The sequence below is a fragment of the Numida meleagris genome, chromosome 1 (genome assembly GCF_002078875.1).
Source record: "Numida meleagris isolate 19003 breed g44 Domestic line chromosome 1, NumMel1.0, whole genome shotgun sequence".
Lineage (NCBI taxonomy): Eukaryota > Metazoa > Chordata > Aves > Galliformes > Numididae > Numida > Numida meleagris.
The window spans coordinates 164,197,110-164,209,739 of record NC_034409.1 but is presented as its reverse complement, the minus strand read 5'-3'; the positions used below and the strand labels follow the sequence as shown (position 1 = coordinate 164,209,739).

At 41.1% G+C, this 12,630-nt stretch overlaps 1 protein-coding gene across 3 annotated transcripts in view; it reads right to left on the bottom strand.

The window, feature by feature from the left end:
• AKAP11 (A-kinase anchoring protein 11) overlaps positions 1-12,421 on the bottom strand; it is a 39,610-nt gene extending 27,189 nt beyond the window's left edge. For all 3 annotated transcript variants that reach the window (XM_021375129.1, XM_021375138.1, XM_021375144.1), the window contains exons 1-3: positions 12,279-12,421; positions 7,840-7,947; positions 2,514-2,630 (exon numbers count right to left, since the gene is read on the bottom strand). In XM_021375129.1, coding sequence (XP_021230804.1) covers positions 2,514-2,630; positions 7,840-7,899 — 177 coding nt within the window. In that variant the 5' untranslated portion in view covers positions 7,900-7,947; positions 12,279-12,421. The remainder of the gene's footprint in view (positions 1-2,513; positions 2,631-7,839; positions 7,948-12,278) is intronic.

Here is a 12,630-nt window from a genome sequence, read left to right as displayed (position 1 = left end):
AAGGGGACAGACTCTTTAGCAGAGTCTGTGGTGATGAAACAAGGGGAAATGGTTTCAAGCTTAAAGAGGGTAGATATAGGTTGTATATAAGGAAAAAGTCTTGAGCCACTGGAACAAGTTGTCCAGATACTGGTTGATGCCCTATCCCTGGAGACATTCCAGGTCAGGCTGGATGGGTTCTGAGCTCCTGATCTAGCAGTAAGTGCTCCTGTTCACTGCAGGGGAGTTGGACTAAATGACCCTTAAAAGTCCCTTCCAACTCTACAGATTCTATAATTCTGTATTTGGAGTTAAAGTTGATATAGCTGAGATTCAATTATTTCAGAGCACTATGCAATAAAGTGAGTGATTTTTAAGTATTCAGGTCACAGTTCACATTGAAGTTGTGCTGGTGAGATGGTTCTCATACCTAAAACCAGCAAAGAACACTTCTATGTTTGTAATCACTCATTAACTGGTTCAGCAACTTGCTTGTGCATGCAGAGAAACTCTGAAAGAGCTATAAAAACAAATGGCTGAAAAACAATTGTTTTGTACTGTATCTGAGTTCTGAATACGCAGATGTTTTTTCTTCCACACACTGAAACAAAAAACCTTTTAAACTGAAATCATGTTAAAATATTAAAAATTCTGACTTATTTCAGGTGGTATCATGCAACTGCTTTGGCCTCCCACAAAATACCCTCCTGTTTACACCCACATATCCTTATTTCAATTACAACAAAATCCTAAATTAACAAAATTTTTGCAGTAGTATTCTAAATGGCTCGTAGCAAATCACAGTTCTCCAGCATCATATTGACTGTGCTATTAAATGATCCTTTTTCAATGATACACTCTTTAGCTCCTACATCTTTTATGCATACAGTATCTGAAGACACCTCTCAATTCCAACATCTAATCTGCACAACACCTACTGTATGAACAGAAGATGAGGCCTAACAGTTTAACAACTTGGAGGAAAATTAGTTCTCTGAAGAACGTTTTGGGAGGCTTTAGGGGTTGTTGATGTTAGGATGTTTTTTTAATGGGTGTATGCTCTTTTGTCTTCCTACATGTCCTTTCCTCTTCCGCAAAATAATGATTTTGACTCTCTACCTCTCCAACAAAATACTTTGCCACCAAAGAAACTGCTGAGTCTACCTGTTTCTGCCTCAATTACAACATCTAGATTTATCATGCCCAATTTCCAATTTTCACCAAAAAAATAAACACCTTTAAGACCTGAAGTGAGTACAGACATTTAAAGTGTTGGTGGTTAGGCTGGAAATCCCTCCAGAAGGGCTGACAATCAGTAACAGAAGCCTTTCCTTTAGTGTCTGTGACACTGTATTTGAAGGTTACCAAAATCCACGGGCACAGATATACTCAACTGAAATGGCACAGGAAACCTAAATCAATTTTTGTAAGTCTAAGCAATTGTCTTCACAGACCTAGTTACTTGTTTTAACATTATTCTGTATATAGATGTCTCACTTTGTACTTCCAGATGAAGAAAAAATCCCAAACACCTGTTTTGTGTTTCTTCCATCCACTCTCTTACATTTCAACTAGAAAGCTTTTATTGCTTGAGCTAATAAGATAACTACATATAATAGCAAACTATCTTTCTCCCTAGGGACCATCATTCTAATTGTTGTCAGGTATTTGCTTAAGAAAAAGAAGGCCTCAAAACCCTTGGGGTTGCCCAGGCAATCCTGGGCAATCCTCATTCTCTGCTGGTCGTACAATCTGCTTCTTTCCCTCATCCTGCTATTCCTCATCAAATTACCAGCCTTCCTTAATAGTTTCCCGAGTCTTTTTTGCTTCATTTTCCCTTCTTTCAGCTCTTCTTTCTCACCAGTTCAGGTCACCCTCCCCCCTTATAAGGCTCCTTGTCAGGCCTGTCAACTGCTCAGTAGTCCTCTACAGCTCCTAAGAGATACACAGTACATAGCACTTCTTACCTTTTTGTTTTCTGTTTGGAGAAACTGCTCTGAAATTTTGTAACTCAAACAGCTCTAGTCATCTTCACAGCTCAAGATTTACTGAGATACTTCCTAGACCCTGTTCAGTTTTTGGCCCATATGTACTCATGTAATAGACGCCCTGATCTGCAATGCTGGGGCTTCACCTTGTAGAGCTGAGCACAAGGAAAAATAAGCAGTCCACTAGCTTTCATCTTCAGACTTGGATCAAAACATCCTGACACTTTGTTAAGGTATCATCCATATAACTTGATCACAGGAGTGCTCACAAACGTAGAGCATCCAGTTACACAATTTCTATGAAATCATTTATCTACGTTTTGTTATTTAGTTTTGCAATTCCTACAAAGCAGAGAAATGTCACCTTGAAACATTACAGTTATTCTCAAGACTTCGATGACTGAATGCAAGAAGGGCAATATGGGGCAAGGAGTTAACTGTCAGTAAGATGCAACACTGTTCAAATTCACTATTTTGCATGCTACAAGCTAAATCATCTTACATCATAACCAAAAAATATATATAAATGGTCAGGTTATGCCAAACCTCAATAAAATTATCTTGCTCTTCCCAATTTAAACATTCTTCCGCTGATACATTGCATAACTCTTTTCTGCTGTGCAGCAGTGACTTCATAGAGTGCAGTATGCCTTCACCAAAGCTCTGAAAAACAACGGGGAAAAAAAAGACAAAAAGTTATTTTCAGTTTTGAATAAAGAGCCTATTCTAAGCCCTTCCTTAATTTCCCTAATCTAAGTACTGTTTCAAACAACTCTGCATATCAATTATGAGGCTTAACGATTAAATTCCATGCTCTGAAGTAAATGTAAACAGATAAGCTTTCTTCAAGTAGTAAGTTTATTCCAAAGTAAGCTGACCATTCTGTATTTAAGAAAAAAAAATGAGGAGAACGTGCAGATTTGGAAAAAAAAAAGAAAGACAAATCCTAGAAGAAACTTAAAGGCTCATCTACTCTGTGCATCAGAGCCTGTATATGGAACTTTTTCATCAGGTTTTCCTTAAAAAGCATGAAAAGCTAATTTAGCCAAGAAATGTTATACAAAGTAGCTACAACAGTCACAGGGAGAGAAAACAAACAAAGGGGAAAAAAGAAAAAAAAAACCTCTACATATTTTATTTCCCTACTCTATAAAAAAAAATTAAAGAACTTAATTCCATGTAATTATTTCTTGTAACATTTGTTGTTTTTAAAATTGCTGTCCCCTAGAAAGTGAAAGGGTTAAGAAGTAAAAATGAGATTATGATTTGGTTACACATAGTTAACCCAGTTATTTATTCTCCATATGATCGCCCTGTAAAAAATTAAGTGAGAAATGTTTCAAATTTAAGCTATTTCAAATCTGCATAGCTTCTTGAACAACAACAGAAGTACCAGATAACCAAATTTAGTCAGAGAAAGCTTTGCATTTCTGACAATCCCACAGCAAAAGTAATCCCTTTATGGTAAAAGCTGGTCTTACTTATTATAATTAAGGCTCTGGAAAGAGCTGTTCTTCTTAAAAACAATGGTGTTAAGTACTAATACGCTGGAAGCCCAATTGGTACTCGCTTGTGCTCGCAGTGATATAAAATTAGGAAGGCATTTTTAAAATAATAGACAAAAAGAAAATTCAGGACCCCTGAAATTACCAAAACAGTTTTCACAATGTTAGCAAGCAAGGCTGGGATTGCTAGACTGAAAGCAAAAGCCAAGGAACACTGAAGCAGTCAAAACAGTCATATTAATGGAAAAGTAAGAACTAGCAACTGAAGTATTTTGACGTGCATTTAAGGCAGCTTGGAGGTCATCTAAAATAAATTTTAAAAGCATTCAAATAATTCCCACTTTCATCAACTACTTTGTCCCCACGTATTTAATTGCAATTAATATATTACATATGCATCTTTGTATTTCCCAAGGTATGCGGACAATGTCTCTGATCCTCTAGATCATCCAGATTTACAGGTGGCTGCGATGCCGATACTGCTGAAAGGCTCTCTCCCAGTCAACTTAGAAGCAGACTCTCACCCATCCACCTCACAGAAAAAGTCACTTGAGTAGTTAAATCAGCCTGCTGAAATATCTCATTTTCAGCTCATACAATAATTTAATCAGTCTCAGCACTCAAAACAGCAATAAAAAAGTCAAACGACATGACCTGGAAATTCTCTGCAAACCAAGTGGCCCAGTTTGAGAAGTGCTGAAGATTATTCTCTACTTCTACTCCCTACTTTGAGAATTATTACACACTTCTTATATATTATACTTAATATATAAGTATATAATAAATAATAATATATAATTATTACACACTTCTTATAATAATTATATTATTCTTATATACTATATAGATGTGTCCAGTTTTGGGCCCCTCACTGTAAAAAAGACATTGAGGCCCTGGAGCGTGTTCAGAGGAGGACGACGAAGCTGGTGAGGGGTCTGGAGCACAGGCCTTATGAGGAGCGGCTGAGGGAGCTGGGGTTGTTCAGTCTGGAGAAGAGGAGGCTCAGGGGAGACCTCATCGCTCTCTATAACTACCTGAAGGGAGGTTGTAGTGAGCTGGGGGTCAGCCTCTTCTCTCTTGTAACTAGTGACAGGACGAGGGGGAATGGCCTCAAGTTGCGCCAGGGGAGATTTAGGCTGGACATTAGGAAATACTACTTTTCTGAAAGAGTGGTCAGGCGCTGGAACGGGCTGCCCAGGGAGGTGGTGGAGTCACCGTCCCTGGAGGTGTTCAAGAAACATTTAGATACAGCGTTGAGAGACATGGTTTAGTGGGGTTATTGGTGGTAGGTGGATGGTTGGACTAGGTGATCTTGTGGGTCTTTTCCAACCTAGCTAATTCTATGATTCTATGATTCTATTCATATTATTTTCCTTAGTTTAATATCCTGAAAGAAAAGGTAGGATGGAAAACAAGAACATAAGTATGATATTAAGAGTCATTATAGTTCAAGTCAGAAAATCCAAGATTTTGGAGAACACTAGGTGTAAGAGGGCGAGGAAGAAACATGGAACAGTAAGAAAAAGATCTCCCTCAGGTCTGAAGGTTGTTCAGTTCTAAGGTAGAACTTTCATCAAAGCCTGTATGAAGGCCTGGTAGCACACTGATGGTGGCCCTATACAACTGAAGATGTAAAAGATACTTTCTTAAAAAGGAGGGAAAGGAAGTGATATGTGTTTTTAAGATCATATGAATGAATATACAAGAATTCAGAACATGGAAAGAATAAATACTTATGAAAATTACTAAGCATTATACATACACAGAGGAAAGATCTCAGCTACCTTAACTTCCACAGATAATTTATACTGAATCAAATGGAGAGTTAACAAAACTAAAAAAAAAGAGCTCAGTAAAAGAGCTGCTTCTGGAAAAGAAGAAATGGCCTAAAAATGGGCCACTCTGGGTTTTTTGTTTGTTTTTTTACAAGATAATTGATGTGGGCCAGTAACTCAACAACCAACATCCTCATAATTTATCTTGAGACTGAGGTCAAGTATCATCAACATTAATAAATATTATACAAAAAAAAAAAGAAGGAAAAGAGTAAAGGTACAGACGAACTCTGATAATACAAAGCGAGCAGGTATCATCGATTAAAACAGGAGCAGCGTACAGAGGAAGCTCAAGGTGAGAGCAGTTTAGAACGCAAACATATGAAGTGCAAGGTTACATCCTTAAAAATTAACAGCAAACTTTTAAATAGAACTGTGAATTCACAAGCTGGGAAACAAGAGATGCGACTTTACCTCTTCATCATGATAGAAAAGCAAACAATCAATATGATGCAGCACTGAAAATAGCAAATGTGACCCCAGTCAGCATCCTTTAGCAGGATAACTGACATAATTTGAGTCACTGAGTGCATCCTCTGTAATTGCACATACCGTATCATCCACATGTAAAAAGAAGATTAAATAACAAGCACTCAGAAGAGGACTATGAAGGATAATCGCTGGAACGCAGAGGCTTTCATGCAAAAGCAGACTAAACCTTTAGCTTACAGTTTCCAAAAAATCAAGACTAACAGAGAACAGATCTACAACTGTAGATACATCATGAAGGTGAACATCAGCAAAAGGGAGAAGAACAACCTGAAGAATAATGATACCTGTGAACAAAGAGGTATAAATTTGCTGTGAATAGTGGAATTCCTAAGATTCTTCATCATCACAGCAGTGTGGTTCAAAAAGACTTCAAATCTGCAGTAGGGCAGTGCAAAAGAATCATTTGAAGTTCTGCACTGCTCCCTTTGGAGCCAGCAAATCAAGAAGTCATTAGTTACAGATCCTACACAGTAGAAGCAACTGCATATTAATCAGTCTACCGAACTAAACAACCGCTTTCTAACATTTCAAACAACCCACAAACCTGCAAGATGCTTGTAACACTGGAGAAAACTTTCTGCAGTGCAAAGGCCAAAAAACCTAAGGGATTTGTGTCTGATTTTGCTTTTGTTTAGTTATGTGTGTTTGTTTTTTTTTTAACTGAAGGGAGAAAATGTCAGTTTGGACGTTATGAAAAACGTCTCTGAAAGAGTGGTCAGGTGCTGGAATGGGCTGCACAGGGAAGTGGTGGAGTCACCATCCCTGAAGGCATTCAAGAAACATTTAGATGTTGTACTGGGGCACGTGGTTTAGTGGGGTTATATTGGTGGTAGGTGGATGGTTGGACTGGATGATCTTGGAGGTCTTTTCCAACCTTGGTGATTCTATGATCAAAACAAGTAGGAGATTAATAACATCCTCTAAAATACACTTTATTAGGAACTTAAGGATGTAAAGCAACCTGAATGTTGATAAAAAATTACTTTAACTGGAGTTTATTCGTAAACCAATTAAAAAAAAATGTATACATTGTGCCTTAAAGCTAAAGGATCACCCATAATTACAAACTGCTTAATGCAAAGCAACGATCACTCTGAATCTGAAACAAGTGATTATCTGCCTGGCACTCCCACAGTGCCCATCCTTGCTCTCAAGCTGTTTCTGCAGGATCTATAACACATATACTGTCTCCTTAAGAAAGAAAAATGTGTTTTATGGAATAAAAGTAATGCAATTTCTCCGTGACAAAATTATTCCTTGCTTAGTTTCTCTTCTTTAGCACTGCTCACACCTGTAAGTCAAGCAGGAATCAGGGAACATCCAGAAAAACACTCATCTGCATTTGACTACTTTGAGAAATATAATTGGATAAATCAATTTATTACTTCAGGATAAGCTGCAATGTAAAACTTTCATCTGAGGAAGTTGCAGTTTATTTTTCCAAACTGAGGGGACAAAATTGAAAAGAATAAATAAATACATTTAGAAAAAAAATATATCCTTCACAAGTGCTTGAACAGACTATTTTTCACCAAAGCACTGCCCAGAAATTCATGTAAACCTAAGCACAAGCCAGCTAAAAAATAAAAAGATACAAAAATATTACAGTAAAGCCTAACACAGGCTTCATTGGGCAGTTTTCACTGAACACTGTACATTTAATACATATAAGTTTGAATGTGTGCTCAAAATAAAAAAAAGTTGTTCTCCACAAACAAGGCAAAAGTTAACATTCAAGCACATCACTTTCATCGCATCCACCTCAAAACAGAAAAGGAAGAGAGGAGGAAAAAACACATGCAACCCTTCTCTGAAGTATTTTGTCTCCCAGGCTATTCTCCATTAGGCTAAATATGCCATCACATAAAGCAAGGGCGGTTTTATGCCTCCTTGAAACATTAGCCTGCCAAAATTAAAACACCCAAAAAAAGGAGGAGAAAACCCACCATCTAAACCTAAAAGTTCACTTAGTTTGTTATCAGACTGCCGCAGTAAGGATTCAAAACTCGATGAAATTATTATTTTTTTAAATATAATTACCTTTTTCACAGATATTCTTGGTTTCATTCGACCGCTCTGAGCCCTTGCATAGATATCCATGGTTTTATCAATCTTAGTGTTCGATGAAACAAGTCAGCTCAAAAATACCTACAAAAACATTTTTAGATTAATTTTCTTTCCCCAGTTTGTTAGTGTACATTCTGAGAATACAAGCAGACAAAGCAAGAACCAACAGAAACAAAACATTCTGAAACTAAGATTAAGCAGCACACTGTCCGGACCGTTGTCCTTAACATAAAACAACATACAAAATGTAAGATTCAAAAATGGTAATAGCCCACACATTACAGTTCCAACATGTTTATTTAACTAGATTTCAATGCTGCATTGGTGGAAAAAAAATATATTAAATACTGTTCCACCACTGTTGATACTGGGGTGAGGTGTACCAGCAGATTCCTGTACCGTGCAACATACTTCATCTTTTTTCCATGGTCAGACAACTCAGGCAACCCAAAGCATAAGCAATCCAAAAGACACTAAAGAGCAAATGCATGTAAAACTGACTGCAAAATAAAAATAATAATAGAAAAGAAAAAAAATCCACAACAACACCAAGACATCAGAGCACAGGTTTTCTTTGCAGAGCTGACCAGTTTGGTTTTCTTGATCTCATCTCAAGCTCATCTTTAGTCTTAATACAGGAACAAGCACAGGTTTGTTCTTGAGTACACGTAATTTAAATAAGAAGAACAGTGGTCATTGCATACTTCATCTCCCCTGCCCTGCCAGCAACTATAAAAACAAAGCCTTCTCAAGCATATAGCAATGAGAGCACGCACACATATTCACATTTCACCTTAACTTCTGCTTTCCTTCATAAATATGAACTTGCCAGAACCTTCAAAAAAAAAGAAGTTAGACTTAAACTGCAACACTTCCATTTCTGGAGCAACAGCATCTCACTAAACTTGATCCCTCAAGTTTGGGAAATTAAGACAATGACATAAGTACACAGCTAGATAGTAGCCAGATAATGGATATAATAAAGACGAATAAAAAACCCAAATCAAGAAGACTTCTGCAGATGGAAGATTAAAAGAACACAGTGACACTTCTGTTGAGACTCCTCTGCTTAAAAAGAAAAAAGAAAAATGAAAATGCCATAAAACAGTAACAAGAAAGAAGAAGAAAAAAACCCACACCTCACTTGTTCCTGCTGCTCTATCTTAACTGGCTAATCCCTCTGGTTAATCTAATCATACCAGGGAAATACTCTTATACGCATCCTTGTCCTCAGAACAGCCGTCTGAGGGAAAGCTGGCTTCTCACACAGGGCCAAACACAAGCAGTCCAGCTCTGCCATACGTGGACTGATGCTTACAGCAATTTTAACAAAGCCCCACAGAAAAATCACAGAGATGACTCCATAACCATGAGGGTTTCAGCAGTATCTACTCACGCAGAGCAACCTACAGGGACACTACCTTCGGGGAACAGGTTACTTATTTTCCTGTGCCATCAGCTAAGAAATGCTGGAGACCCAAGCATCCATACTAAGCCACCCGCAGTGTCATCCACATCATGGAAGCAGCAGCCTTGTAAATCACAGCACTGAGATGCTGAAAGATGCTGAGGACAAACTGTACTGCTTTATCCCAGACTCAACACCACAGTCATTCCACCTTGTCTTGCACCCTGTCCTTCAGCAGCTGTACCATACAGATTCTCCCCAACACCTAGGAAATGTCACAGCTCTGTGTCACTCCTTTCCACTTGTCCAAGAATACAACACAGAACAGAACAAAAGCTGAAGATGTATAAAATTCTAACGCTGGCTGAAGTACCCAGACTTTAGAACTAACCAGAAAGGAAGTGAAAGCACTGACAATCAAAATAGCCTGGAAATAGTTGGTATCTTAAGAAAACAAGATGCATTTTTCTCTTTTCTAATGATTTATCTCTTTCACTAATTGGGTTGGCAGTCTTGAAAAAGTCTATCAAAATGACAAGCTGCCTCAACAACAGCTACATCCACACTAAGCAGAGGGGGGTAAGTGCATCCGTGTTAGGAAATGTTTAATCCTTTTTTGATTCCGTTACTTTGTTTGCTTCACAAAGACAAGTTATAAATACTGAGCTTCATCAATTTCAAGAGAATCCTTCATTTTCTCTGGCTAGATTATTGCCCCATCTCCCCATAGTCCTAGGTCTGGATTCTCAAAATACAGCCTTGGGAAAATAAAAAATTACGTACCAGAAATATTCATTAATCTAAATTTGAGGGGGGAATTGTGCGATTAAGTTGCACTTTATTCTGCTGTGTGTTTCATACATGACTAAACAATTTAAGTGGGGGAGGTTTAGGTCTCAAAATTAGGAAAAATTTCAGCTCAGAAAGAGCGGCGAGGCACTGGAGGAGGCTGCCCACAGAGGTGGTGGTGTCACCATCCTTGGAGGTGTTCAAGAACCGTGTGGATATGGCACTTGGGGACACAGTTAGTGGGCATGGTGGGGATGGGTGGATGGCTGCACCAGATGATCTCAGAGGTCTTTTCCAACCTGAATGATACTGATTCTATGTTACTCCCCAATCAGTAGTATTTTCTCAGAGAAGCATTCCTTCTTTAAAAGAGCTTCACCAGAGAACACCTTGTTCAAGAGGTCATTTTTTCAGACTACAATCACACCAAATGATTAACAGGAAGAGGGAATAATCTGATTTAATGATTACTCCAAATTGAGTAACATGCTCCATCACTACACTTTTTCCGCTAAAGAATCCATGGACGATAAGAAATTATGAGGGATCAACCAAGACAACAAAATTCAATTACCAGGCCTCAAAAAATCACCCTGCCTGCAAATCAAGAAATTCACATAAATGGAGCAGATTCTCGGTATACTTAATTTCTCAATAAACAGTTTAATACTGGCAATATTACTAGATTAAAAACTAAAACCTACTGTGGGGAACCTGCTTTAGCATGGGGGTTGGACTAGGTGATCCCCAGAGGTCCCCTCCAACCCCGAGATTTTGTGAAAGGCTGCCTATCCAAATCTGAAACAATCTCATAAATATGAAGTGAGATTGTTCCCCACTGTAAGACAGATGAACATGTAACGTTAACTGTAATTTTGCTACCACTGATCATTTCCAGATAGAGCAGAACTTTGTATGCAGTCCTGAGAAGAAGGATGCAGGAGTGCCAGTTGAAGGCTCTATATGAGCCAACAATGTGCGCTTGCAGACCAGAAGGTCAATCACATCCTGCATTGTGAGAAGTGCATCATGAGAAGTGTGACCAGGAGGTCAAGGGAGGTGATTCTGCCCCTCTACTCTGCTCTCGTGAGACCCCACCTGCAGTACTGCATCCAGTTCTGGAAGGACATGGAGCAGTTGGAGTGGGTCCAGAGGAGGGCCATGAAGATGATCAGGGGGCTGGAGCACCTCCCCTACGAGGACAGCCTAAGAGAGCTGGGGCTTTTAAACAGACTAGAGAAGAGAAGGCTCTGGGGGGACCTTATAGCGGCCTTCCAGTACCTGAAGAGGGCCTACAGGAAAGATGGGGAGGGACTTTTTATAAGGGCAGGTAGCAACAGGACAAGGAGAAATGGTTTTAAACTGGAACAAGGTAGATTTAGGCTAGATATTAGGAAGAAATTCTTTACTTTAAGGGTGGTAAGGCACTGGAACAGGTTACCCAGAGAGGCTGCGGATGTCCCCTCCCTAGAAGCATTCAAGGCCAGGCTGGATGGGGCTTTGAGCAACCTGGTCTAGAGGGAGGTGTCCCTGCCTATAGCAGGGGGTTGGAACTAGGTGATCTTAAAGGTCCCTTCCAACCCAAACCATTCTATGATTTCTCTCCCCAGCTCACTCTGATAACATCTCAGAGCTTGAATAAGAATGTTGTAACACCAAAGCTACAGCTCATAACTATTTGATATCGAGGGAAACCACAGAGACCTACAAGAAAAAAAGAAGAAGAAAAAAAAAAAAGCTACTTTGACCTTTTTCATAAAGCCCCTCAAAAGAGCCAGGGTAGTAAACATGCAGCGCTCCTCCTAACACTCAGGGCTGGGAAGAGGAGGTCGGGGGCCACTTTTTCAAGCCCAATGTTATACAGCGAGCTGCGCTTACTCCAGCCGCGGGCAGCAGCCACGGCGCAATCCCCGCGGGAGGCAGATTCGCCCCGGGCCCCCCACCACGCCCGGCGCAGGCCTCCGCCTCGCCCCCCGCTCCCCTAGCGGGCTGTCCCCCGCCGCCGTGCTCGCCGCGCCGCCCCAGGCCACGCGGGGAGGCGCCAGCTCTCCCCTTCCCTCAGGGCAGGGCCGGAGCATCCTCCGGGAGGGAAGGAAAGAGCCACCTGTGGCGGCTGCCGGGCCGGGAGGCGGCGCCCCGGCCTCAGCGCTGCCCGCCGGAAGCGGCAGGCCTCGCTCTCCTCGGCGGTGGGAAAAGAAGAGCGGGCGGCCCGTACCTGAGCGCCTCCTCAGCGTCCGCCGCCCGCCGCCATTTCTCCTCCTGGAGCGGCGGAGCAGCCGCCGCCTCCGCCACTCCCGTCGCAGCCGCAGCGCCCCACGGCCGCCACGCCCCGCCCCCGGCGCGCGCCACTCTCGCGACGCTTCCCCCTCCGCCTCCGGAGGCGGGCGGGAGTCACGTGGCACCGTCCGCCGCGTCCCCCTCCCCCCCACTCCCTGTCCCCCGGGCGGGGTTTTGGCGCTCGGCGCCCGTTTGTCCCGGCGCGCGCCCTGCCCGGTGTGAGGGGTCGGGTGCCGCCTCTCCCCCGAGTGCGAGGGCGTGGATTTGCGTGGCGGGTCGTTCCTGCTCTG